A 27,679-nucleotide genomic window follows, 5' to 3' on the forward strand; every position below is an offset into this window, starting at 1 on the left:
AGCTCTGTCCAAAATTTGTTTTTCCCATAAAAAAAAAAAGCGACCCCCCCACACCCAAAATTGTTTTGCTAGTACATTGTAATAATGTCTGCCTTGCACAAAATACGTACAGAGCCAGCTTGGTTAGATAGAGGGTATGAGCCTCATACCCTCTATCTAACCAAGCTGGCTCTGTACGTATCATACTACGTGTATGAGGGTACATTTCAGATTTTTGGCCGATGAAAACCCCCCCCCTTCCAAAAACTCCTGATCCGCCTCTGATCAGTTTAACACAAATTGCATCACTTTAAAGGGACACTAGGTCCTGAAATCCCCGAAAATTTCATGTTTTTGGATTGTTTACTTATCAAATTTCAAACATCTGGTTGAAAGGAAACCAACCTTATGTCTTACCGTTCCAGAGAAAAGACGAAAAATCCTGGTTGTTTACATCGGACACGACGAGTACGAATGCGTTTTTCCTGTCGTTCTCACGCATTGTGTGTGACGTCTACGTCTGTGCAGACAGCACCGCGCTCGCGAACAGCGCGCGGTCAGGCATGTACAATCACCAACGCAAAAATGTGGTTTCTTACACGTCCGCAAAAGGCGAACACTTTAATCACAACTAGCACGTCACAAACAGCTCGACTTTTTGAAGTCGCACGACTTTTTGGAGTCGCAAAAGTGGACCCCTGAAGTCATTCTCGCACGCATAATACAGGAATAACACAAAAACGCCCAGTTTTTTTAAGCATAGTTTTAAATGTTCTTTCCGATTAACATCATTTCGTTCAAAGCGCGTTTTGTAACCCAATTGGGCTGTTCCAGGACGTAGTGTCCCTTTAAATTTTTGGTTTTCATATTGTATGAAAACAATGCACAGGTATAGGCAGTGGCAAAAAGGCCCATTTTGGAGGGAATTTGAGTGAAAATTCTGTCTGATTACAATAAGTTGCAAAATCGAATAGCAAAAACCTATAATTAAACCAAAAATAATTATACATGTAAAAGCGAAGGAAGAAAAACAGGGAGTGCACTGGCTACTTTCACCGTTTCCAATTTTCTTTTTGGAGGCGCAACAATAGCAAATCAAACTTGCCACTTCTTTATACACATTTGAAAAGTAACTTTTGAAATTAGAATAATCAATAAATAAGAAGGTATGTGTGCTCTTTAGTTTTAATACATATTTGTCTTTTGTCCAGCTTTTAATAGGGAAAAAAATTAACAAAAACATTACAAGAATCAGGAGAAACAGTAAGAACAAATTGACAGCTGGTCAAAAAATTGCTTTGTAATGTCATTCTTTCATGTGAAATACTTCCGGTGTCACTCAATATTCTATACAATATGCATATAGTAATTTCCTAGACAGAGTACCACTTACACACATGAAATCTACAGTGTTAGTCTATTTTGTCTGGCATCATTCCTAAATGTAAAAGGCCCGTACAAATTTGTTATTTTGTGACTGTTTGATTTCCAATCTGCTGGAATTTTTTCTGTTATAGATTGCTCACGCGAGGTTTGTGGTTATTCAAACCATATAACCCTGCTGAAGCCAACAGGATCCAACTATGTCACATACCTGATGGAGCCTGTTGGATTGAGCAGTTAACCCCTTGTGTACCTTCCTCATGCAAAATGTTGGATTCAAGCAGGCAACTGAACTGCATTATAACGCATTGTTGGACTCCATTGGATTCAGCAAACAACTGAAAATGAGGCACAGTGGATTGAACAGGAAAGTCCGGTTGGACTCTGTTGGATTTAGCAGGGTAGTCCTGAGGAAGTACTAGGGGGTTAGGGTTAATAACATATTGAGTGGAGTACCCTTACGTGACAGACTTATATGTATTCTTGACCGGCAAACCTCTTTGTTAAGAACATTAAAATGTATTCCCTTAAATACTGGTACCTTGACCTTAATCATGCTTGCTGGTGAACCAATTTCAGTGTCATGAAATTTAGTCCAATTTTTTTTTAAAAGGTGGCATCCGGAATTTGGGCACAAATTCAGCCGAGTGTTCTCTATAAACATGAGTACATGACGCACTTGAACAAATCTCAAAATATTTTTGGTAACATTTAACAATAAATTTATGTAAAGTTGATCATTCTGACTAATCATTATAATCTCCACTTGCACTCCAAACTACAAGTTTGTCAAAAATTATGTTTCTTATTTTTTGGAGCATTTTAAAAGGGTTCATTGTGCACTTCAAAATAAACTCGGAAAATCACGCCAAAATATAATTTCCCTAAAATTTGTAACAAGCATGCAAACTCAAGATTTATTAATGAGAAAGTTTAGAGCTTGATGACATTTCACTTAGTGTTAAATTTGAAGCAACTATTTTGCTCTTGCAGGGCACTAAAGGTGAGAAATAAAAGTATGCCATGTAAGGGTATATCAACTATATAATTATGTGTAACAATAGTGACATTCTCAAATAATCCCTGTGGTAAGTCTCTAAATCTAAATATAGTTCATAGCACAAAATGTTATGAATGTTAGAGAAACAGATAAATGTATGTAAAACACACAAATTCAAACCTATGAAGAAAATTTGTTTTCACCACCAGAAAAACCATCTGGACCCATGCTTAGGAGCTGGCGTACTGCCTGGTTCAATTTCAGGCAGATAGGTTGGTTCTGGCTTGTGCCTTGGCATAGGCTCTGGCAGTGGTCTGTCAGTCTTTACAACGGTAACCTGTTAGAATCAAGCAACATAAATTAAACGTCAGTGATGAGACTTTGTAATCTATGACCACGTGATCAAAAAAGTGAATAAACTTAATCATCACGTCATAAACTGAATAAATTTAATCATCTCAAAATAAATGCATTACTGAGGCATAAAACTGCAGGACACAGACCTTGGATAAACTAGAGATTCGGTTTTGTCGAGTTGCAAATGCACGGCACTGACTGGGAAGAGATATATTTCATTGGACGTTACCCAGTTAAGTTGTTTAGTTTTTTATGTCAAAACAGAATAAATGAAACAACCTCCTGAGTAGAAACATATTTTGTTGTTATATGAAAACAAGTGATCCACGGGTCGCATGTGTCACCTTTTTCCGAGGTTGATACCTATATGTGTTGTAAAACTGTCCCTATATGTTTTTTTTTCCTTAAAAAAGGTCAAATTTTGTACTTTTTGACTTTGACCTCCGATTTCGGAAGACTTGTGATGAACCCCCACCCAAGGATCACTCCATCCAAGTTACATTAAAATCCAACAAATTCTGTACACAAAGAAACATTTGAAGCATATTTGCACAATGACCTCTAATGACCCCTATATGACCTTTGACCTCAGTAATCTGATGAAGAATTGTGTCTTCCCACCAAAGGGTCACTGCATCCAAGTTTCATCAAAATCCACGAAAGCATACAAGTTACACAATGTACATGTTTTTCATAACTTTAACATACGGGTCTACGTCATACGGCTCTATGGTCATACTGTACGTCTTAGGACTTGTTTGTCTCCTAAAAACTTCATTAGGCGACACAAAAAGAGTGTCTTTTGTGGTATATATACATTTCATTTTTCGGTATACATTTTATCTACATGTAAATGTTATTTCTGGTTTAATGAATCATGGGTAAAAATGTGCAAACTGAGTGCTGATTTAGTTCAGAGAGGATACATGTTCACCACACGGTGGAAAGAACTTTTGACAATCTATAGTGAATGTTTGAAGCTGCTATAATTAAGGACACAATACTGGCAACCAAAAGTAGGACATTAGAGATCTGAAGCAAGACGAAAACTGCATGCTGTTAATTTCTCTTAAATTATTGAAAGAAACATCCCTTTAAGTGGAAAACAACATGGTAAAGATAATAGGCCAAATATTTTTCACTGCAAGGCAGAGTATAATGGTGTTTTGGACTGTTTTTGCACTTCTGATAATACCTGAAGTTTGTAAAAGTCAAATGGCTTTGTGCCTAGAATGTACATGATACATGTAGTTCAAATTAATTCTAAATACAAATTTTGGGCATAATTGCTTGTAATTTGATACCTACTTGGAAATTGTTTTCACATCTTTGGACCAGAGTTCAAGTTCGTATCAGGTTTTATTATCATCCCAAGAATAGTTTTGAAGGAATTACATGTACCGGAAGTTCCGTTTTTATTTGGAAGATTCTGTTTGTATTTTAAATTCATCTAGCTTTGACCTTCCCCTGTTCTGGTAGCCCTGAAAACACATGTAAAGGTCAAGCGATTTCACGTACACTACAAAAAAACTGTTCATCACATATGGACATGATTGATCGTCTTGTTCAATAGTTACAAGTGGCCTACACATGTAACCAGTGTTGTGGTCGAGTCACCAATGTCGAGTCCGAGTCCCGAGTCACAAGGACAAGCCTCGAGTTCAAGTCCCGAGTCACAAGGACAAGCCTCGAGTCCGAGTCCGAGTCTCGAGTCACAAGCCTCGAGTCCGAGTCACACTTGTTCTTAGTTGTTCACCAAACTAATAAAAAAAAATTTGAACTTATTTGTCAATCATCCATTCTGTCTTTTAAGTATATCCCTGTGTATATAGTTTATCTTGTGTGTGTACATGTTGTCTCAATGTGTGTGTACATGTTGTTGAGACTCAAATGTGTTTTTCTTTTAATTCCCAGTGTTCAGTGCATGCCCTTACTTCAGTCTTCCCCATACTGCATGAATATTTCCTGATTACAAAGGTTGTGCCAAAATTTTGAACACAAGGTTAAAGTTTTGACTGATTTTGGTGGGGGCATTAAAATAAAATCCCAAATTTTAAATTCGTATTGGTGACACTTATTTTTAGTTTCCCATGGTTTCCCAAAATAACAGGATATGTAGATGTACTAGGCCTATCCGGTGTAATGCAAAGTAGTGTCCGCCAGTGTTGTAGTACTCGTACTCGGTACTTGTACTCGAGTACTACTCGAGTCCTCTTTTGGGAGTACTCTTACTCGAATGTCAAAGTACTCGTACTCGAAATGACGGTACTCGTACTCGGGGAGCAAAGTACTCGTACTCGACAAGTCGAAATTGTACTCAATCATCAAAGTACTCGTACTCGAATAGCAGTACTTGGGGGAAAATGGTGTAGCTTGACTATATACCACAGACTTATTTTATCGATACTTTCAGTTTCAAATGTTTTTTTGGCTTGTGGAGAAATCAAAGTTTCCTGATTTTCCTTTGTGTACGTCTGGACAAACACATTTAACAGCTAGCCGTGAGTGGGTCTGTATATCGGTCTGATTGGGCCTGGGCCAATTACGCACAATGAACCATTTGCCGTATGGCCGTATTTGGAAATACAAGTACTTGTACTCGTACTCGGAAGTACAGTACTCATACTCGTACTCGTAAGTACAAGTACTCGTACTCGGAGACCTGTTCTTGTACTCGGAGGTACAAGTACTCATACTCGTACTCGGTAACCTAAGTACTCGGCAGTACTCGGTACTTGGAAAAAAGTACTTGACTACAACACTGGTGTCCGCCTAGTATTAGCATTGTCGAGAATATTGCACTATGGACTACAGCGTGCGTCCGGTGTGCAGACACTCTTCGGTGCCGAACACTTTTTGGCAGGACACCGGGCCCTGGTGCTCATCGTGCAGGCGCTAGGCGTGCATGCGCGGCCCCTGGATACGATTTTCCGCGGTGCCGTGTTTTGTCCATGGAGTCAAAACGAATGCTATGTTCGTCGCACAAAATACGTGACGTTATGCTGTTTCTTTTGATGAAAATACCTGACTCGAGTCACGAGTCACCATACTCGAGTCCGAGTCATCATGGTCATCATTTTCCAATGTGACTCGAGTCGAGTCCGAGTCACGAAAAATGTGACTTGAGTCCAAGTCCTAGACTCGAGTCCTACAACACTGCATGTAACTCCCTAGCATGATTTACTAGGAACCATACCCATTTCAGTTCTAACACCGTATGGGACACTGCACTCACATATTTCTGGAGGTGTGCCAACCCAACGTAAAAGACTGTCAGTAGGGGTACTTGTATCCATCCGGACAGCTTCCAACAAAACATGCCGTGTGGGTTTGATGGCCAACTGTTAACTGTTCGCTGTCCTCTCCCTCTACCGAGCCTGTAAGGTTCCTTCCGTTTGTAGAATACGGAGCTTGTGCCAAGATGGAAACTTCTTTACCAGGCTGTATCTTCAGTGGGTGACTCCAAATGTACCACATCTCAATTGCCTTATCTCGCCATCAGTCTTAGCAATGTCTGCCCCACCCTCATTCATAAACTGGAACACTTAAACCCATTGACGAGAAAAATTCCAGCTCTTTTCCATGAATTTCCGTCCATGTGCTGACTTCAGCTGGTCCCGACTGGCCCGAGTTAGGTTGGTTCTGAAGAGGACTGGGGTTTCATGCGTAAAAGGGGTTGATGGAACAACAAAAACTTAGACTTTATGAATATGATGACCCAACATCTGTATCTCTAGCACAATAACACTACTGTGTGGAACAGACTGCTCTCCAACTCAACTCATGGACAAGTATGGACTCAAGATAAGATGCTTTGCTACAAACTCATCTGTTACCGTGGTCACTTGGGATCCCGTGTCCAGCAAGGATGCACAAAGAACTATGGATATTCTAACACCTCTCGGTTAACCAGCCCAGACAAGGCTGTTAAGTTTTCTACATCGTCGCCTGGCATGGTAGAGACTTGTTGAGGGGAGTGGAGACAACAGGGGTGGGATTAATTGGGAATTTCCTCAACGAACCCGCTGACAGCCCTATATCTGCAGGTTTTGCTCATTTTAACGAGCCTAACTGTGTCAGTGTCTGGTAGATCTGTGGTAGATCTCTAGAGGCTGGTGCTATCATCTGTTGGTCCAAACCCGAGGGCAGTTCCTCGCGAGATGCTATTTGCTTCCACAGTATTTACATCGTGTGTATGGGGGTTTACTCTGGTGGGGCTGACTCATCAACTGAAGCTGGAATACCACTTTTGCCAGATGCACTAGGCGCTATCCATGTTGTCGTTGCTCTTGGAGCACTTGGCCAATTGCCTTCACCCCGTTGTGACATGTTGCCTTTACAAATGTATCTCCTCCACTTGCTGCATAATGCGTTGCTGCAGGGTGGACACTGCATCATCTCTTGGCTGAGGGGACACAAAGGAGCAAGCCTCTCCATGACTCTTTCGTCTTACAGCCCAGCCATTAACTGAGTGGTGAGAATCACATTCAGCTTTCCACCAAGAATTTGTGACGGCCTTGCTTCTGTGCGCTCTCCTCAATCCACCTCATTAGTGCCTCCAGCGCTATGGCGTACTCAGTAGAGTACTTGTACGACAGGACATCAACGATTCACCCCTTTTCTGCAGCCAGCCGATGGAGTCAATAATCTTGTCAACCAGAACAGGAGCGTTCTTCGAGACATCATTGATAATCATGCTCCCCTTGTAAACCGGAACATCGTCCTACGCCCCCATGCCCCATGGTACACTGAGTCTATTCACGCTGCAAAACGGGAAAAATGCCGAAGAGAGTGCCTTTTTACGCATTCAGGGCTTACCGTTCATAAGCAGTACTAACAGGAACAGTGTGATCTCTACAACGCGATGCTCAGCAATGCCAAATCCTCGTATCATCAACTGGAAATCAAACAGGCTGACTAACATGATCTTTTTTGTGTTGTGAACAAGCTGACGAAACCGAGTCTGGACCCTGTGCTACCTGATCATAGTGATCCAGGCGACTTAGCTGATCGCTACATGGACTTTTATCAGCAGAAGCTGAGTGACCTGGGTGATCACAACTGAGTAGTCACAACTATCGATTTTCAGATAGTCGAGTAGTCGTCATGCGGCGACTATTGTCAAGCGAGTCGTGACTAGTGCACCGTGGCAATAGTTTGCGCCGCGACTATTTGTTGCGTTGCGACTATCAACCTGCCCTGCACCACCCACCGTTCAAATTCTGAGTGACCAGTCACTATACTGTACACCGGGCACACGTAGAGACACCTACAGCCAGTACTTACAGTTTCAACAAAACACCACACACAACGAAACACTCACTGAACGCTACAATGTACATGTACATCGTACACATGTACAATACATCGCGATAGTGCGTGCACTGCACACCTGCATTGGGGCCGGGGTCACTCATGAACGATGAACGGCGCACGTGTTGACTGTTGAGTGCCGATAACTGTACACAATGAACTCGGCGCACATGAAGGCCGCCAGACACACAAAACAATGTAGGCCTACACATACGTATGTCTCCATTACATTTCCACAGGTTGTTGGTGAAAAACTTTCGTCGTGTGTTTCTTGAATTAAAAAATAAAATATCAGACAGCTGCTTGTTTGCTTGAGTCCTTTTATTTTTCTTGCGTATAATTTTTGTAATTAAGATTTGTAAGTTTAACTTTTTAACTAGTCTAAGTTCTTTTAGTAAAGTTTCGATGTAATTTTTGCAAAGTTTCAAATTGATTGAAAAGTAAGAAACGGACAAGATCAAGGCCTCCATTGAATGTCTCGAAACGTCTTTTATTAGACCCAGCTTGCCCAGAAACTTTGCTTATTTATTCATGCTTTTATTGATTTCTCAAACTTCTCCCAGCAATGATCATTTAATCAAAGACTCAGTCTAGCTTCAGATATGGCTTATTACTTCAACAAACAACGCACAACTTTCAGAATGTTGATTACTGTCTGCATTTAAGTTGCCTTGAGCCCTTAGCCCAAAACCACGTGGTAGTTCCTCCTTCCTTGAAAGGTTGACGTTTTGTTCATTTTTTCATTTGCGGGGCCTTGGTCCGATTCATTATCAAGCGTGGGATCCAAAAACCATGTGGTAGTTCCTCCTTCCTTGAAAGGTTGACGTTTTGTTCATTTTTTCATTTGCGGGGCCCTGGTCCGATTCATTATCAAGCGTGGGATCCAAAAACCACGTGGTAGTTCCTCCTTTCTTGAAAGGCTGACATTTTGTTGATTTCTCATTTGCGGGGCCCTGGTCCGATTCATTATCAAGCATGGGATCCAAAAACCACGTGGTAGTTCCTCCTTTCTTGAAAGGCTGACATTTTGTTGATTTCTCATTTGCGGGGCCCTGGTCTGATTCATTATCAAGCGTGGGATCCAAAAACCACGTGGTAGTTCCTCCTTCCTTGAAAGGCTGACATGTTGTTGATTTTTCATGTGCGGGGCCCTGGTCCGATTCATTATCAAGTATGGGGATGTTTTCTTTCTATTTCATGATGTACATGTTTGTAAAATAAAATACGATGTTTTGTTTTCGTGTATTATAATTGAATATGGTATTTCAAACAATATTTTATTCGTTATAAATCTGTTTCGACTTTATTTTTAACAACAATTGTGTAACCGTATTCAATAAATTTAAACCTCTCCTTAATGAAAATGGAAATATCTAACTAAGTGGCACGTGATCGTGACTGACTGGCCGCTGGGCGGGACCGGAATGTGCGTCTTCTGAATCTTCTCATGCATTATGCATCTTAGCGGAGCCAGTTCTGTTTATGTGGACAACTCACTGATCTCTAGAAATCATCTGAAACCACAAGCCTGGAAAGACGCGTAACAAGTGCGACGCACTTTGCATAATGCAAATGCAGTTCATTCATGTACAAAACATGTTGCTGGCAAAATCGAATGCGTGCGGCATGCCTCACATGTTAAGTACTCAAGCATGGATTTGTAGAATTAATTGCAATTGATGATCAAGGAATTATTTGACTAATAACAACCACTTGATCTAACACAAGTGCTAGGAAAGTGCGTCATAATTCATAATTCGTTTGTAAAAAAATGATAAAACTCCACCGACTAGTTAGTGGAGAAATGCTGTGTGGGGCCGGCTTGTGGTAAGCCTAGTGTGTGGGTATCCCTTTGTGTTATGCAAACGCAGATCCACGGACGCCTTATCAGTGGTTTTAATGGATAAATAAACAATGCAATTAGTCGTGACTAGTCGACTAGTCGCGACTATTTATTGATAGTCGCCGCGACTATTGAATTTTGATAGTTGCCCAGGCCTAGCTATAATCAGGTCATCACCCATCACAACCTGCCAGACGGATCCTCTTCCATCTACTGTTTTCAAAAAATCCTTGAATGAACTTCTACGTGTCATCACTAAGACAATAAATCGCTCCCTGATAAGTGGCATATTTCCAACCAGCCTGAAGCACGCCTTCATTAAACCTCTTCTCAAGTCAGCTGTTTTTTACTGTTTTTAGTCTAACTTGTAAGTCTAACTTGTAACGTTTTTGTACCTTTCATTGAAATTTCGTGTTTTTTTAGGTAGGAATGTAAGATCCTTTTGTAAATTTCCTCTCCCTTTTATAGATTTTTAAAATTTGTAAAGGGCTATATAAGTGTCATTATTATTAATATTACTCTGTAATCGTACTCGAGTACTACTCGAGTACTTTTTTTAGTACTCATACTCGTACTTGTACTCGAATATCGAAGAACTCGTACACGAAATGACGGTACTCGTACTCGGGGAGTAAACTACTTGTACTCGACATGTCGAAAATGTACTCGATCATCAAAGTACTCGTACTCGAATAGCAGTACTTGGGGGAAAAAGACGGTACTCGTAGTAAATTCCATTCAACTCGGCTTTGCCTCGTTGAATGGAACATTCAATCTTTCAGCTCATGAAAATATTCTCACCATTGCACTCATAAACATTCAATATTTGTTTTATATAACCACCAAGTAGATCTTCATCATTGGATTGGAGGATAAAACTTTAGGAACAAGCAAAACTAACAAAATTGTATCATATCCAATACTTTTTTCAGTTTGTTTAAGGCTATCAAAGGTTAACTGTCAAATCATTTACAGTAATGATAATTAACACCGTAAGTCCTTAAAACAATGCCAACAAATCATCAAGGCAACTGTATTAACTTCAAAGGCAAATTGTGTACTGCTGTAACGCATGATATGGTCTATAAAGTGCGTGGCATGCACGTGGCGTGCAATAGATCAAAAGGGCTTGGTAAATGGAACCAAAAATGCAGGTAATGATGTAGGCCGTACAATGGTTCAATTAATGAATGCCACGTGACCTACGATCTTCCAATCAAATGACAAGATATTTAATTGGGTGTTATATAATATAGCTTGACTTACCATGGCCTTATTTTATCGATACCTTCAGTTTGAAATGGTTGATTGGCTTGTGGAGAAATCGAAGTTACCTGATTTTCCTCTGTGCACGTCCGGACAAACACATTTAACAGCTAGCCATGAGTGGGTTTGATATCAGTCTGACTGGGCCCGGGCCAATTATGCACAATGAAACACTTGCCATATGGTCACTTTGGAACTACAAGTACTCATACTCGGAACTACAATTACTCATACTCGTACTCAAGAGTACAAGTACTCGTACTCGGAGAACTGTACTTGTACTCCGAGGTACAGGTACTCGTATTCGTACTCGGCAACCTAAGTACTCGGTAGTACTCGGTAGTACTCGGTACTCTTTCTGACTTAAATCTAAATCATTTTTGACATTTTTTACTTGTTTTGACTTTTTGACTGACAACTTTTGATTTTTTTAAGGAAAAGGTACCTAGTAATGGTAATAAACATGTGCTTGGCAGGTCTTAAAGACTATGTTTAAGACTGGTTTGGAGTCTGGATGCTGACAACGATCCGAGCCGAAATCAGCATCCAGACTACAAACCAGTCTTAAACATAGTGTTTAAAACCGGCCAACACACATTTATTCCCTGATTATTATCATATGATGCATTGGGCCTATAGGTTATATTTCAGTCAGCTTTTACCAAGTCATACAATTGAAAAACTGTCATATTTACCTTGTTGATTTCTCCAAGCTCAGGTCGAATCCAGCCTAGATTGTCTAGAACACATTTGTCAAACTTTGCCTGGGTTTTGCGGCATCTGGTAAATATAAGCAAATACACAGGTAAATATTTACAAGCTCAACCTTTCTTCCCTACCACTATCAGATCCAGCGCTTGGAGGAGTCTACTTGCAAGTTCTTCCCCACGTAGCAATTACCAGTGCATTTCTCCCCTATAAATGTTTCATTTGTCAAGAATTCACACAAACTCGCGAATCGAAAAGTTGGATTTTTGACGTTACTAGATTGTTACTGAAAATAGCAATTTGGCAAGTTTGACAGTAAAAAGAGACCTGTTTGTTCTTAGGGAATGCTCCAACAATGCATGCTGAAACACGGGCCGGGCTGACCGGGCCAGGATAGGTAGCAATGGACCGATCCAGATTTAATCATTAGCCCCGCCCACCTTAGGCAAAAAAAAAAATACTATTGGGTCAGTCGATCGGCATGACTTTTTTTTTGTTCTGGCACCAACACATTTGAGGAACGATACATGTTGAAGAGGTCCCCAATGAAAGTGTTGTGGGATGATTTTTGAGACATGTTTTATCGTAAGAAGTTCGTAAGTTCAACCATAGAGCAAGGAACATAGTTCAACCACTGCCGTGTAGACGTTCTCCACGCTTCTCCATGGTTTATCAGGTAACTAGGCATGGGCATGGTTTATCAGGTAACTTGGCATTTTACTATACCGTGGTGTCCAATGACAAAAAAAATGCAGTATTCCCTAAAATCGCAGTATTATGTTAAGTGGGGTTTTACGTCATTAGCAGAAAAAAAAACAACTAACCACCAGGCACCATGTGGCGAGTTGTGGATAAGCCGCCAGTGCGGCATAAATCACGCAAATGCTTCACGCCGCAAATCTCCAACACTAAAGTGTTTTGGTTTCATTATCAATATCAGTCCATTTGTTCGTAAAAATATATTATTCATTGTAACAGATTATTAACACGTCAGGTGTGTTTACAAACACAAATGCCCCGCAACCGTGACTGTTCCCATGACATGACACCACTCTTTTAAAGGGAATGTACATCATTGGCTTTTGCTGTAATTTTCAGAAATGAACTATTTGAGAGGTTAGTATAAGGTAGATCAAATATTGTTACACTGACATTTTTGAAGTTATGTGTTCGAAAAGGTTGGAAAAACTAAAAAAAAAGAAAAAAAACAAGTAGTCTGGTTCCCTGACTCCAAAAAAGATAAAATGGATCAATTTATAGATGATGGAAAATTGTAAGGCAAGGGAACCAGTCTAGCTGGCCTGCACCCGTTCATGAACATGTAACCAATAGCAAACAAAATTTGGACTGAAAAAATGGTAAATTTGGAGCAGTAGTTGAAACATAGTTAGGTTTTTCCAACGCTGGTCGGCCGACCACCGTTGGAAATGTTTACAAAAATACCATTTTCCTGAAAATGACTTCACACCAGGTGCCATTATCTTACAAGATGCTTGAGACTGTCATTTACCAACATCCTAGTAAGGTATTTCGTAAAACTTGGTAGTTTTATTTTTCGATGTTTGCAAATGTTGTATATTCCCTTAAACATCAACTTCCATATACCTGGGTCACATGGAACATTCATTTACATCATTATTGTTTTATATGAATTTATCCCTATGATCTCAGAATAAATATAATGTATTTTTTTTGCTTTTCTGTTGGGAAGTCATTGTATGTGATTTAAAAGAGTGAGAGAATGTGAAGAGATTCTGTACAAACAAGCTGAATTAAAAAAACACAGCTGAATATAAAACAAAATTCAAGATCACATTTCATTTTTATAGTACTTAACAAGATTTCCATTGTTTTAGCCTCTGTGAACTTGACCTTTGACCTTTCGGCCCCAAATGCAATAGGCTTCTTAGGATTACCAAGAGCAATCCAAAAACCGAATTTGAAGTTCATATGTAAGGTATTTCTCTAGTTATCACGGTGACAAGATTTCTATTTTTTTAGCCACTGTGGACCTGACCATTGACCTTTCGGCCCCAAATGTAATAGGCTTCTTAGGATTACCAACAACAATCCAAACACCGAATTTGAAGTTCATAAGTAAGATATTTCTCAAGTTATCGCACTGACAAGATTTCTATTGTTTTCAGTTTGGCTTTTTAGTGTAAATTGTGGTCACGGCATCCGGAGAGTATGATTATCTCAAAATGCCTATGTGGACCTAAAGTAGCATTCTCTGAATCCTAATAACATCCGCTTTTGTATTTTGAAAAAAAGATTCAAGGCGAAAAATGCGATATTCTTCAGCGAGTCACATGTTAATAGCATAGTCAAAATTCACCAGATTCCCATTTCGGTACCAAGCGTATAGATGTTTATAGGAATGAGGACAAGTGTCCTTGATAAAACAATCAATAAAACAAACCACCAAACCCTTAATTCTCTCTGTTTTTTACCTTGGAAACTTTTGCTCATTGTAGTCTAGACAAGTCCAATAGTCAGTAAAAGATTCATTGCAAGATGTCTGGATCTGCTTGAAGAAGTTGAAGGCACACTCTGTCACCATTCGACCCTCCTTGAGACATTTTCTGGGATCTTTCTCTTCTTCCTTGCAAAGTATAAATTCCTGATGAATTGAAAAATAAAGATACATAACTTTTTTTAGAATAGACTCTTTCTCTTATGACGTCACATGCATTTACTGCAAATGAGGCAAGCCTATGAGAATGGGGGATGCTGTGACTGCTGCAGCAATCCCAATTTTTGGATTGCGGTGCTATACTAAAGACAAGTACCGCCTGCTTGGGGTTAAGCGCTGCGATTTTGAACGTCTAGCACAGGCCGTACTATTAACGGTGAGAAGCCCACCGTTTCATTCATCATACGTACATGTACCTTAGTGTCCTACCTGATCAACGAGTAGGCAGATGATATGGTACAATGAATTCTCTGCAAAAAACATGTGCAGAACTTTACTGTGTGCATTGCCAGAATGATTCAAACAATTTACGTACCGGTATGTCTGTGCTGGATCTTTCGTTCGTAAAGAAAAACTGTCTTCATTTCCACTTCAAAATAACAAATACTGTTTTTTATTTTTACTGAGTCAAATACATGTCCTTGTCGGCACCTCGCTGATTTTTTATGAAGAAAGTCAGGATAAACAAATGGAAAGTTGACGTATTTTACAGATGATCCTGTGGTTTTCCGACGAACAATTTTGTGCTGCTCAAAACGATTGATCGGATTGTCTGCAGTCAATGATGAATCGATGTCAAGTTTTTAAGATGAAACTTTTCGCAAAAAAAAAGCAAAACCATTAGCTATTGTTTAAGATCAAACTTTCTCTTGCACTTGAATTATAATTTTTTAATGTCCAAACAATCTTTCAAACACAAGATCAATCAACTTTATTGGTCCCCTAAAACTTATATTCTAGTCTATGAGAAAGAGCATGGATGGTGTGACGGCAGTTGCGCCTTGTTAATTCTTGCCGCTTGGTGGCGCTGTTCTGCGCGCCGTACATATCTTCATCTGATCGCATTTTGTGAATCGTTAGTGAATTTTGACTACAAACAATTGAGGTTCTCCCCCCAAAATTTGACCTAGGGACAGAGGTAATTTGATTACTATATATTTTATAGTTCATAGAATTATTGGAGTTTTTACGTGAATGATCTGAATCAAGTGAAAGGTGAATCAACTGAACTAGTGAAAACCAATGAAGTGACAGCTATTGAACGCCAGAAAAATATATCAAATAAATCAAACTTGGAACTTTTAATTGAACCTCAAGAGAACTTTAATTTTCTGATAACCGCCATAGTAAAAACTCTCCCAGGATCACCATGACAGATGGGAATACATTTCAGATGAAGAGTCAAATTGGAAGAGAAATTAAGCTAACGACGAAAGGGATGGAGTATCAGAGAGAACAAAAGCATCGAAGCTTCGAGCGGCTGTACCGAGAACTTAATGAGAAAATGCAACAGATATCTAGACAATCAATCAGGGAGATGGCAAGGCACTCCGTAACTTGTCTGACTTTCTGTTTCAGTGTGAGACAGCTATGGCCACTCTCAGCCAGCTGAAGATACTGAATGACCCCTCAGAGCACAAGAAGATTCTTTCGAAGCTTCCACGGCAGATACAAGAACGGTGGCTTCGTGTCATCGATCGTCAGATCCATGGCCATGAAAGCACTCGTGCAGACAGCACCGATGCTCAGCAAGGTGAATACCCACCGTTTACCGAGTTTTGCAAGTTCATAGCTCGAGAAGCTCGCATCGCCTGCAGCCCCGTCAACCAGAAATCTGACGACACCAAGAAGAAGGATATGAACCCCAAAAGACCCCCTAAACCCAGCCACGCCAGAAGCTTCACATCAAAAACAGTCGAGGTCTTTTCAAGTACTGTATTTCTCAAGTTATCGCGCTGACAAGATTTCTATTGTTTTAGTCACTGTGACCTTGACCTTTGAACTTTCAGCCCAAATGCCATTGGCTTCTTAGGATTATCAAGAACAATCCACAAACCAAATTTAAAGTTCATAGGCCTATATGTTAAGTATTTCTCAAGTTATCGCGCTGACAAGATTTCAATTGTTTAGCCACTGTGACCTTGACCCTTGACCTTTTGGCCCCAAATGCAATAGGTTTCTTAGGATTACCAAGAGCAATCCACAAACCAAATTTAAAGTTAACATGTGAAGTATTTCTCAAGTTACCTGCTGACAAGATTTCTGTTGTTTTAGCCACTGTGACCTTGACCCCTCGACTCCAAATGCAATAGGCTTCTTAGGATTACCAAGAACATCCACAAACCAAATTTGAAGTTCATTTGTTAAGTATTTCTCAAGTGATCGCACTGACAAGATTTTTCAGGACACACACACCCACCCACACACAATACTGGAATTTGTATCCTTGTGAAGACATTTCTTTGTTCTCGTGTACTAAAGTTTTCGAGTTGGAAAGTATAGTTTCAAAATGCTCCTATTTTAACTAGAATTCATAAATACCTCAGACAGTTTAGCTATTCCTATTGGTCGAGAGCCCGTCACGTGGCCGGTCTTAAACGGATGATAAAGATATGGCTAGCTGGTCTTAAACACTTTTCCAGTGTCACAATAAAATGTGGAATCCAGTGCCTCTTACCGTTTCATTGGTTGAACGTTCACAATCCTCACGTAGGCATGCGCAACACTACAAGCGAGTCAGAATTTTATAGTTCTAAATTCAAAACGCAACGCCCCAGGTGCGTTCTGCGTGACATCGCGCAGAACATGTTACGCGCGCGTCAAGCTCCATAAAAGGGTTGTTTACATCTTACTCGCCAGCTGAACACTCCATTATTTTGCTAGAGGGATGCTTCAAAAAGCATGAAGTGAACTTGTTGAACAAAATCGGGATTTTTTGAACGAATTATTTGATATTTTTTTACGGATAAGGTATTTATGAATGGGAATAAATATGTGCTCGGTCGGTATTTATCACTCTGTTTAATACCGCTTAGAGTCTGGGTGCTGATAATTACCCTCGCCTCCGGCTCGGGTAATTATCAGCACCCAGACTCTAAGCGGTATTAAACGAGTGATAAAAACCTCCGGAGCACACATTTATTCCCTTATTAATTTCCTGGGCTGAAATTCGGACTTAATATCCCTTACATAAAATCCTTTAATTTGCCACACATCAACCCACCTTGGAAATTCCCAGTTTTGGAGTAAAATCCATATATATTTCGTAACAAAATATATTTCCGTCCATACATTCCGTCAAGATCTCTGCGGTCATCTTCTCAAGGCCTCCTCACAACAACCACAGCCAGGACCAAGTCATACGGCTCCAGGGCGTTTTCTCATAATGCACCCGAGATGTGGAACGCCCTACCATCCTCACTTCGAGCAGTAGACACTCTCGACCGGTTCAAAACCAGCCTAAAATCCCACCTATTCCAACTAGCCTATCCACACACATTGTAGAACATTATGTTTTCAGTCAGCTTGTAACTTTGTATAAATTTGTATCTATGTTTATTGTTAAGCGCATTGAGATTTCTTTCGGTTATGTTATGCGCTCTATAAGAATGATTTTATTATATTATTATTAACAACGTTGTGGAGATGTATTCATCTTTAGAAATTGCTCTGTGGAGACGTGTACAATCTTTTGTTCCCTATTGTGCACATGTCTCCAGAGGGTACCATGTATCAGATCACACCCACCCACACATGGAAGGACAAGGCGGAAACAGTATGCCCCTTCGGCTTCGCAGCGGGGCATAAAAAGATATAACATCATCAACCCTCCTAGTGGGAAGTCAATTTTCACAGCAATATGAAACATGTATGTAAAACCCTTGAAAACCCTGCAGGTCAGTTTCAGGTTAGGCCTGTGCATCTGCGGGTAGTAAAGGAACTGGGTAACCGATGGAAAAAATATCCCAAGGCCAAAATTCAAATTTGGGATGTTGCTGTTTTTGAGTGTTCACCCTTTAGAAGCACACTAATAGAAAATTAGCCGTGTAAATTTTGTGTCGGAATTTAGATACACTAACATGTGAAAACGAACCTGGAAATTACTTGAAATATAGACGTCTGAAAGGGGGAATAATTTTCTATTGCTTAAAAGAGGGTGAGTGCTTCAAAAGCGTAAATAAACTACAAACACAGTCTAAATGTGAAAATAAAAACTTGACAAAGTTCTACAAGTTCGGGTACATGATCCAAGTGTGGTCTTTATTTACGGAGGTAGTCCAGTAAATTGGCCACATTTATGGGGCTAACTGTTTATCAGATAAACGGCAAATTTCCCTTTTCATCCAGATTGTGAGTTAACATTTATAGTGGGTCATTCCGTGTCAATTCAACACAATTTTGGACCCGACCCTCACAGATTGAAACGATATTTGGTGTGATGATTGGCCTATATGAGAAACCCCCAAAACTGATTTTTTTTTTGTAAATTGGCTCGTTACTTTTTGAGATTCGGGTCAACAAACTTTTGACTAATTAGCATGACATCCGAAATTTAAATACTTGTATCTCAAAATCTATAGCGCCTACAAAGCCAAGTCGTACATCATATTAAAGCTCTTTGAATGGCCTCCATTTCATAACATAAAACCAAAATCATAGCATGAAGCGCAGAAAAAATGCGCTGCATCGTGTTGAATTGACATGGAATGACCCTACTAAGACCTTAAACCTCAAACTTTATTTGTATCTCTGGTGGCTTAACCACTATTTCTGTCACCATTTTGAGGATAAAATCATAACTTAAAATCGGAAGTTTTTGTTGAAACCATCGGAAAGATTCCCAGATCTGGCCATCACTTATTTTCCCGGCGATCATGTACAATGTTTCTACGGGCTCGGTTCCTATAATTATAACTTAGGCAACAAAATCCACTTTTAAATTATTTGACGTACCAAACTAGTTGGTGACATTAAGAACATACAGGTACCGTATGTCATAGATAAAGGGCAGGGTTTCAAATTTTTGAGGGAAATTTGGGGGTAAAATGACGATGACAACGTTGACAAAACGCAACAGGAAAATAAAGATTGCGATCACCACACGACGTACTGTGAGCACGCAAGTCGCACTGCACCTCACCAACCGGCCCGCAAACCGCATAGGAAAATCGTAATTTGGACCCCAAGAAACTGTTCAAAAATTACCAAAAAGGTGTCATTACATTGAGAGAAGTCTGCTTTTAGGTTGACAATGTCATTTTTTAGTAATAAAAAAATTCTTGATTCTAATTTGATCGAAATAAAACAGGGGCCAGCTACACTACACGATCACCATTTTCCCTTCTGTGACCTACGGTAGAAATAGTATCAGCCATCAGAAGGTGATAATTTGTCCTAAAAAGTCAAATTTAGCAAGGAAAATATTGAAGTACATGTATTTACTGAGAAAACACTTACAATTTTCTAGACCAGTCTCAACTCTCATACGGTTTGTGCACAGGGTAAAAAGTGATGGCCAGATATGGGAATCAGAAAGAATGTTGCAACCTGACACTACATGTACTTCAGCAGTTGTGTACAAAGTCTATGGAGAGTCAAGAAAATTTCCAAGTATTTCCTAACAAAATTGGAAATGTTTCTCAGTCCCAGATTCATGTCTTTTCGTTATTTTTGCAACGAGGCCTACTGACCTTAGTAAGTTCAATTGAGATGATATAGGGCCTATGAAGAAAAAAAAACAGCATCAGGTTGCAACAGCGTCAGGTTGCAACATTCTTTCCTGGGAATCTTTCCGAACCATCCATTCATACTCCCAAGGAGGGGAGTACGAGTTGACCTGGGTACGAGTACAGTCGTTTTCCTAGTTCCGGATTTTTCCTAGTTCCGAATCGCTTCAAATAAAAACCTACCTCTCTTGGATTAGTCTCCAATAAAAAAAAATTCTGACAAAGTGCATTTTGAAAAGAACTAGAACGGCGAAGCCGCCATGGCTCGCTGGCCAAGGCAGGAAGGGAGGCTGAAGGTAGGGTTGGGGATGGGCATGATGGAAGGGGATCAGGATTCTTGTTGATGTGCCTAGGTGTAGAGGTCAGTTTTTAAATGTCAAATAAAAAGTCAACAGATTACCTAATAAATACATGTGTATATAGGTTAGCCGTCACTGTATTATGGGGGAGTTTTCCATTGTTAGGGTAATTAGGACCCAGTTGTGGATGTTTGCAGCCCCAACAGTGTCTTCTGCTCCCCATACTTGTATTAGCATGGGAAAACTCTTGTGTAGTCGCCACAAATGCAGAACAAGAATGGGTATGTACATGTAGACACAGCACTATCACCACCTCCCCCAAACCTTACCCCATCCCAAAACCTTAACCCATCCCCAACCCGCCCCCTCCCCCACCCAACCCCCTACCCACACCCATTCCATCCTCCCCTAATCATCCCCACCCTATCACCTACACATCCCAACCCCACCCAAACTCCAATCCCTATCTCCTTCCCCCTCCCCTGACCCGTCCCCTCCCCTGACCTGTACCCTCCCCTACCCCAACCCTCTACACCCACCTACCCTATCTTCCCCTATCTGTCCTTACCCACCCCTACACATCCCCACCCTAACCCTTACTCGAATTCCAATATCCCGCCCACCCCATTCCCCCACCCATACATCCCCACCTGACCCCATGCAACCCCTACTCTGATCCCTATATACTGCCCCCTCCCCTTATCCAACCCCTACAACAACCCATCCCTACACATCCCCAACCCAACCCCTACTCCGATCCTATATCCCGCCCCCTGCCCAACCCCCTCCTAACCCAACCCCTACATCCATGCCCATCCTCTCCCTACCTGTCTCTCCCTACCTGTTCCCACCCCACCCCTACAAATCCCCACCCCACCCAAACCCAGTATTCCAACCCCTCTCCCCACCCCACCCCAACCCGCCCCGCCCCACCCATCCTAGCTCCCCTACTCATCCTACTCACACAAACCCTAACTCCAACCCTATCCCCCACCCCACCCCACCCCACCCTCCCCTACCCCATCCCTACTCCAACCCCATAAACTAAAAGATCAAACCAGAAGCTCATGCACATCCCCAAAATGCATAATGTACATGTACATGTTACACCGGTATACACACATGTACATGTTATACCAGTATACATGTACATGTAAATGTAACAATTAAAAACTTTAACATTTCCTTGAATTAAAGTTCCTCAATAAAATCATAAAATTTACTGCAATGATATGAACCTAACTGAAGTTATAGGCCTAAAGATGATACCTGACAACTGCATTTAATTTTTTCCCCAAGTTAACTAGAACCAAAAACTTCAACATTTTTATCTGAACGCGGACGGCCGGCCGGCCGGACGGACGGACGTTCTAGCCAGACGGACGCCCGGACAGACGGACGGAAATTGGTATTACATAGGCTCGCATCTGCTTCGCAGCTCGCCAAAAATGTAAGCTTCTTGATACACTAAAGAACTTTTGGATAAAATCTTTAGTAAAGGAATTTTGGCAAGATTTCTGACTCGCATTTTGACATGTTTGGAGGGTTTGTAGCAAATCACGGGAGCCACGAATCAACGATAAATTTTCTCCTCGGTACATCACTCGTACCGTGTGATTTCAAATTTTGTTCATACACTACAGTCGTATAAACTCTTCCATCGAATGTTTGTTGAATCAAAATAAGTTGTAGAGTCTCTAATATTTTAAAATTCGCCAACGAATGACCGTATGTTTTTGCCTAGTTCCAGATCACGCATGCACTTATGACCCAACTAAACGCGCATTAATCAATTTTGTGTGACGTATTCTGTGCTGGGTCAAAGGTTTTCGGTCCGTGCGTGAGTTCATGCCGTTGCGCTGCAGACAAAAGTTTCAAAATCATTTACGTTAATTCTCTTTTTAAAATTTGCTGGAAGTCTCTTGAATGAACTATTTTTGGAAAATTAAATAACACTTTATTAGAAAATGTGCTTGATTCGGGGTGGTTCTGGCTGAAAAATTGATTTTCTTGCTTGATTTTTTTCTTCGTGCGAAGCAGTTTTTGATCGATTTAAAATGATCTGGAACTAGGAAAAGTGGCATCGGTACTTTTGACGTGGTAGGCCTATCTCCATCACTCAAGTTAAACTTTTTAACCAATGTCGCTTGAATTCGTGGAGTAATTGAGCCGAAAGCAGCCTGAATGTTGTTTGCTATCCTGAACTAGGAAAATGACTGTAATTGTTTTACGAGTTGACTCGGGTACGAGATGACTATGGGGACGAGTTGACTCGGGTACGAGTTGAATCGGGTACGAGTTGAATCGGGTACGAGTTGAATCGGGTACGAGTAGCCCCACTAGAGTGGTCGCGATATTGCTGCGCTGTATCTCTGGCCACACGCCAGGTTCTCCCTACCATTGAGGGTTTCTCAAAAAATTACGCAAGTTTTCTTACATATGGTTGTATTCTATGATGTCTCTGCTGTTCTCTTCTGGAATGCTTAGGTGTCCTAATATCCAATTTTCCGAGAAATTTTTGAATCTTTCTGGAGCCCATTTGCACATGAAAATCATCTGTTGATGGCAGCCATTTTGAATGTAAGAAGCGATGACCCCAAAGCTGTGACTTCGCGCTTATGTAAAACGATCTTGTCGCTCAGGCGCGCGAGTTGCAATGCGACGGCTGTTTCTTGTACAAGTTCTCAACCAATAGTATTATAGTGCGAAGCAATACAGTATGGGTGAATCAAGAAACAGCTGTCGCATCGCAACTCGTGCGCCCGAGCGACAAGATCGATTTGCATTGTAACGGGATGTTAAAGTGTTTTTGAATATTGTACACTTAGCCTCCACATACTAGGATTGTTGCATTATGGGTAAAGAGATGTAGCTTGTCAAGATGGCTCCTGTTGGTTGATGCATGTATGATTAAAATATGATTGTTTGTCGATCGTAAACGCCAACTGTCCGTGATTGTCTTCTGTTCCCGCATTGACCATCCGAACCTGAAGTGATGGAAGAAGCCGTTACACTGGCATAGTCGGCAGGATGTCGTGTGAGAATGGAGATTTTTCCGGATTGTTTTTGGCTGTGTTCACTGTTGTGTCTGTGTGACTTTCATCACGTGCGTGCCAAACGTCAGCCGTCGTGTTGACCGGCCAGCGAAGGCCATGGGTCAGCATAAGCGAGTCTCGGCTGTTGACTGTACTGTGTGACTGTTCATGAATTCATCGTTTGTACTTCAACATTCGTCCATGTACATTCTACATTAATTATTACTGTGCGACTGTCAAGTGTCATGCTGTGAGCAGCCGGCTCTGCCATCGTGTTGACCCCGCAAAAGCCATGCGTCAGCATAAGCGAGTCCCGACTGTTTATGCGCAATAACCTAAGCGTAGCCAACAGGGGGTAAGGGGGGTATTTACCCCCCCCCCCCAATATTTTGTAAAGACTGCCCTTTTCTATTCAAATGCCCTTTTTTCACCAGCGCTTAACCCCCCCCCCCAATATTTTGTAAAAAGTGCCCTATTTTTTGGCCCCGCGGCGAAGCCGAAGGGGCATACTGTTTCCGCCTTTTTCTTCGTGGGTGGGTGTGTTCCTGCATGGCATTACGCCTGAGGACAGACAACAAAAGGAGCACAAAGGGGCCATTGATCCTCGAAGGAAGGTGCCTATTGTCCTCGAATGCAGGTTTGTGTGCTTAGTCTATGGGAGAGTGTTATATTACAGGGACAAAGGAAAACACAAAGCCAATCCTCGGAAGCATAGCAAAAAACGACTGGGTGTGGGTGTGTGTGTGTGTGTCCGGACAAATCTTGTCAGCGCGATAACTTGAGAAATACTTAACATATGAACTTCAAATTTGGTTTGTGGATTGTTCTTGGTAATCCTAACAACCCGTTTTGCATTTGGGGCCGAAAGGTCAAGGGTCAAGGTCACAGTGACTAAAACAAAAGAAATTTTGTCAGCGCGATAACTTGAGAAATACTTTACATATGAACTTCAAATTTGGTTTGTGTATTGTTCTTGGTAATCCTAACAACCCTTTTGCATTTGGGGCCAAAAGGTCAAGGGTCAAGGTCCACAGTGGCTAAAACAATAGAAATTTTGTCAGCGCGATAACTTGAGAAATACTTTACATATGAACTTCAAATTTGGTTTGTGGATTGTCCTTGGCAATCCTAAGAAGCCTATTGCATTTGGGGCCAAAAGGTCAAGGGTCAAGGTCATAGTGGCTAAAACAAAAGAAATTTTGTCAGCGCGATAACTTGAGAAATTCTTTACTTGTGAACTTCAAATTTGGTTTGTGGATCGTTCTTGGTAATCCAAATAGGCTTATCGCATTGGGGGTCGAAAGATCAAGGGTCAAGGTCACAATGGCTTAAACAATAAAAATCTTGTATTTATTCTGAGATCATAGGGATTAGGGATTAATTCATATAAAACCTCAATGAACGTTCCATGTGACCAAGGTACGGTACGTGTAAGTTGATGTTAAAAGAGTGGTACCGGTATGTCATGGGAACAGTCACGGTTGCGGGGCATTTGTGTTTGTAAACACACCTGACTTGTTTTAACAAGTGCCCTTTTTAAAAGTAACTGGTGGCCTTTTTGGTGTCATCGGTCGTTGCGGGTGCCTTTTTTGATAATTTCGCGCATGTATCGCTGTTAAAAGCACCATATAGGCCTATTGTCCGTTTGTGTGCATAATCGTTGGTTTTGAACAGCGCCCCCATCGACATTTACACAGCTTCCTGGATTCCTCTTGGGTGAAATCACAAGGCAACTCGGCACCCACCAACTCAGCACCTCCCCATGTGCAAAATTCGAAATGTTTCTCAGTACTAGACTCAGTCCGCACATTACTGATTTTCATTGAGCTGGTAATAATGGAACTGGCGATATCAGAATGCAACGTTCGTTGCCAGTTCCTCCGATATTTTGAGTACGGGTAGCAAGCACTGTACGCCCAGCGCGGGCCATCACCGGTCAACGCTTGTCCTTCCAAGTCCATGGCAACGGTGCACTGCGTCTGGCCTGGCCGCACAGCCCACCGGCCATCGCCACAGTGCACGGCCGCGACGGTGCCGCGCCTGGCCGCACATCCCCAACAGCCATCACAACGGTGCACGGCCGGTGACAGTGCCGCGCCTGGCCGCACAGCGCCACCGGTTCCAGCCCCCCCCCCCCCCAAATTAAATTAAATTAAATAAATAAGTCTATAATCGAGATGGGGTATGGGTTGTGAATAACGGCAAAACATTCGGGATGACGGGTGCCGAGTTGGTCAGGTGCCGAGTTGGTCAGGTGCCGAGTTAGTCAGGTGCCGAGTTGGAAGTTGTGAGAAAGAGGCAAAATAATGGTGCCGAGTTGGCCAGTTGCCGAGTTGGCCAGTTGCCAGACTGGGACCGTGAGTGCATGAAAACGTGCAAAATTACTACTGACACTTTTTAACTCACCATTCGGCTAATTAATGCCCACACAACACATACATCAAAATGCTTTAGTTGCAAGCATGTCACCTGCGAAATTTGAGACCTTAAATCCAATTTTAAGGCAGGTTTTTGGCAGTTCAAAAACCATCCATGTCATTCTCCACGATCTGAAGACGTGCATGTGATTTACAAAGTATTCTGGGTAGATGCACTTAGTGCCTTGCAGCTTACTGGTTTTTTAATCGATGGCCAAAAGAACATAGCGCCCTCTGGTAGATGCACTTAGTGCCTTGCAGCTTACTGGTTTTTTAATCGATGGCCAAAAGAACATAGCGCCCTCTGTTAAAAAATGAAACATTCTGAATTCACTCTGATCAACAAGAGGGCGCTGTTTTATCTACACGATGAAAATGTTGTAGCTGAGGAGTCTTTTTGCACAATGCATTGCAGCACACATCAACATGATGTCTCACGTTTGGATTTTGTTAACTCTCTGTAAAATTAGAATTTAAAGCTGAAATTTTGGTGTGGCAATAGCTGGAGTTACCCAGCCCTGAATTTTATCATTGGGTTGTCATCTAGGGCTGCAGCTTATTTTTCACGTAACCGAGCAGCATAGGCAGGTCCCAAAAAAAATTGCGAAAATTGGACAAAATTGAACATTTTCCAAAAATTTTCGCAATTTTTTTGGGGACCTGCCTACGCTGCTCGGTTACGTGAAAAACTAGCTCCAGCCCTAGATGACAACCCAATGATAAAATTCAGGGCTGGGTAACTCCAGCTAGTGTGGCAATGCTCACAACAGCAACTTTGCGAGGCAAAAGTTTCAGGGATTATTGAAAAAAACTGTAGTGAGTAAGAAGCTTGCAAATTTGATTCACACTGGTTTTATTATGCAGCACAAACTTTTGCACGATATGGATACCTTAAGTTTTGGGACTCTCAGAGTCATTCACACTACACAGTATTGAGAGTCCCAAATTTTCGGACTAGCCAGTTGCTAGCCCCACTAGTGTGGCCGCGGTATGCTGCGCTGAACCTACCGCGGCCACACTAGTGGGGCTAGCCAGTTGCCGAGTTGTCCAGGTGCCGAGTTGGCAGGTGCCGAGTTGGCTAGTACTAGGTGCCAAAGTGACCGACATTCTCGCGCCTAACCAGCTAGCCTACCTTGTTTGGCTTATCACATTGTCTTGCGAGATGATGAGCACCACTTCTTAACGCTGATGATGTTAAAGGAAGCACAGGTACATTGAGTTCCTGATCACTGGGTATCTTTATTACTTCGGGCATTTTGTTAAATTCAGCGCAGCGAGTATGCAAAATAATTAACGACCGAAACAATAACGCCCTCTCTCGTCCAATTTCAAGTTTCGTTACCGGTGTCACATGAAAATCCGACTCCTATGAAAATCGGACCCCTATTTTTGATCCCTCGCACGTGACAGGTCACTCTCCCGAAACGATTCTAAAAATAGCATAGTATCGTACTCACGCGTGCGCAGTACTACCAATGCGTCCACATTTCATGGAGTCGGATATTCACGATACACAGGCCGTACTCACAAGTCGGACATGAGCGCGAGCTGCGATATCGCGAAATGCATATGCAGTTGCATATGGTCGGAATCGAAACCGACTGATCCAAAGCACCAAACTTGGTATTTTCGTATACTGAGCCCTGAATTTTTTTTTGCGAAGGGTGCCTAATTTGCATAAATCGTTAAATCCCAGCTGTGGAATTCATTTGTTCCCATATAAGTTGCGCGCATTCACTTTTCCTCAGATATCATCACGGTCTGAGTCTCGCTAAACCTCAGTACTAGATAAGCATCAAATTCACGTCACTTACTGTACTGACACCAGTGGCGTAGCCACCGGGGGGGGGGGGCGACCCCCCCCCCCCCCCATGAAA

The 27,679-nt window shown here is 41.5% G+C and overlaps 1 protein-coding gene across 1 annotated transcript; it reads right to left on the reverse strand.

The window, feature by feature from the left end:
- Positions 1-565: 565 nt before the first annotated feature.
- Positions 566-27,130, reverse strand: LOC119720476 (NADH dehydrogenase [ubiquinone] 1 alpha subcomplex subunit 8-like). Its single transcript, XM_038190148.1, has 4 exons — positions 26,935-27,130; positions 14,303-14,472; positions 11,837-11,921; positions 566-2,699 (listed from the first exon to the last, which is right to left on the reverse strand). Exons 1-4 carry the CDS (start codon positions 27,055-27,057, stop codon positions 2,562-2,564), a joined length of 516 nt encoding a protein of 171 aa, XP_038046076.1. The 5' UTR covers positions 27,058-27,130; the 3' UTR covers positions 566-2,561.
- Between the last annotated feature and the right edge of the window lie 549 nt (positions 27,131-27,679).

The sequence above is a fragment of the Patiria miniata genome, unplaced genomic scaffold (assembly GCF_015706575.1).
Source record: "Patiria miniata isolate m_02_andy unplaced genomic scaffold, ASM1570657v1 HiC_scaffold_9, whole genome shotgun sequence".
Lineage (NCBI taxonomy): Eukaryota > Metazoa > Echinodermata > Asteroidea > Valvatida > Asterinidae > Patiria > Patiria miniata.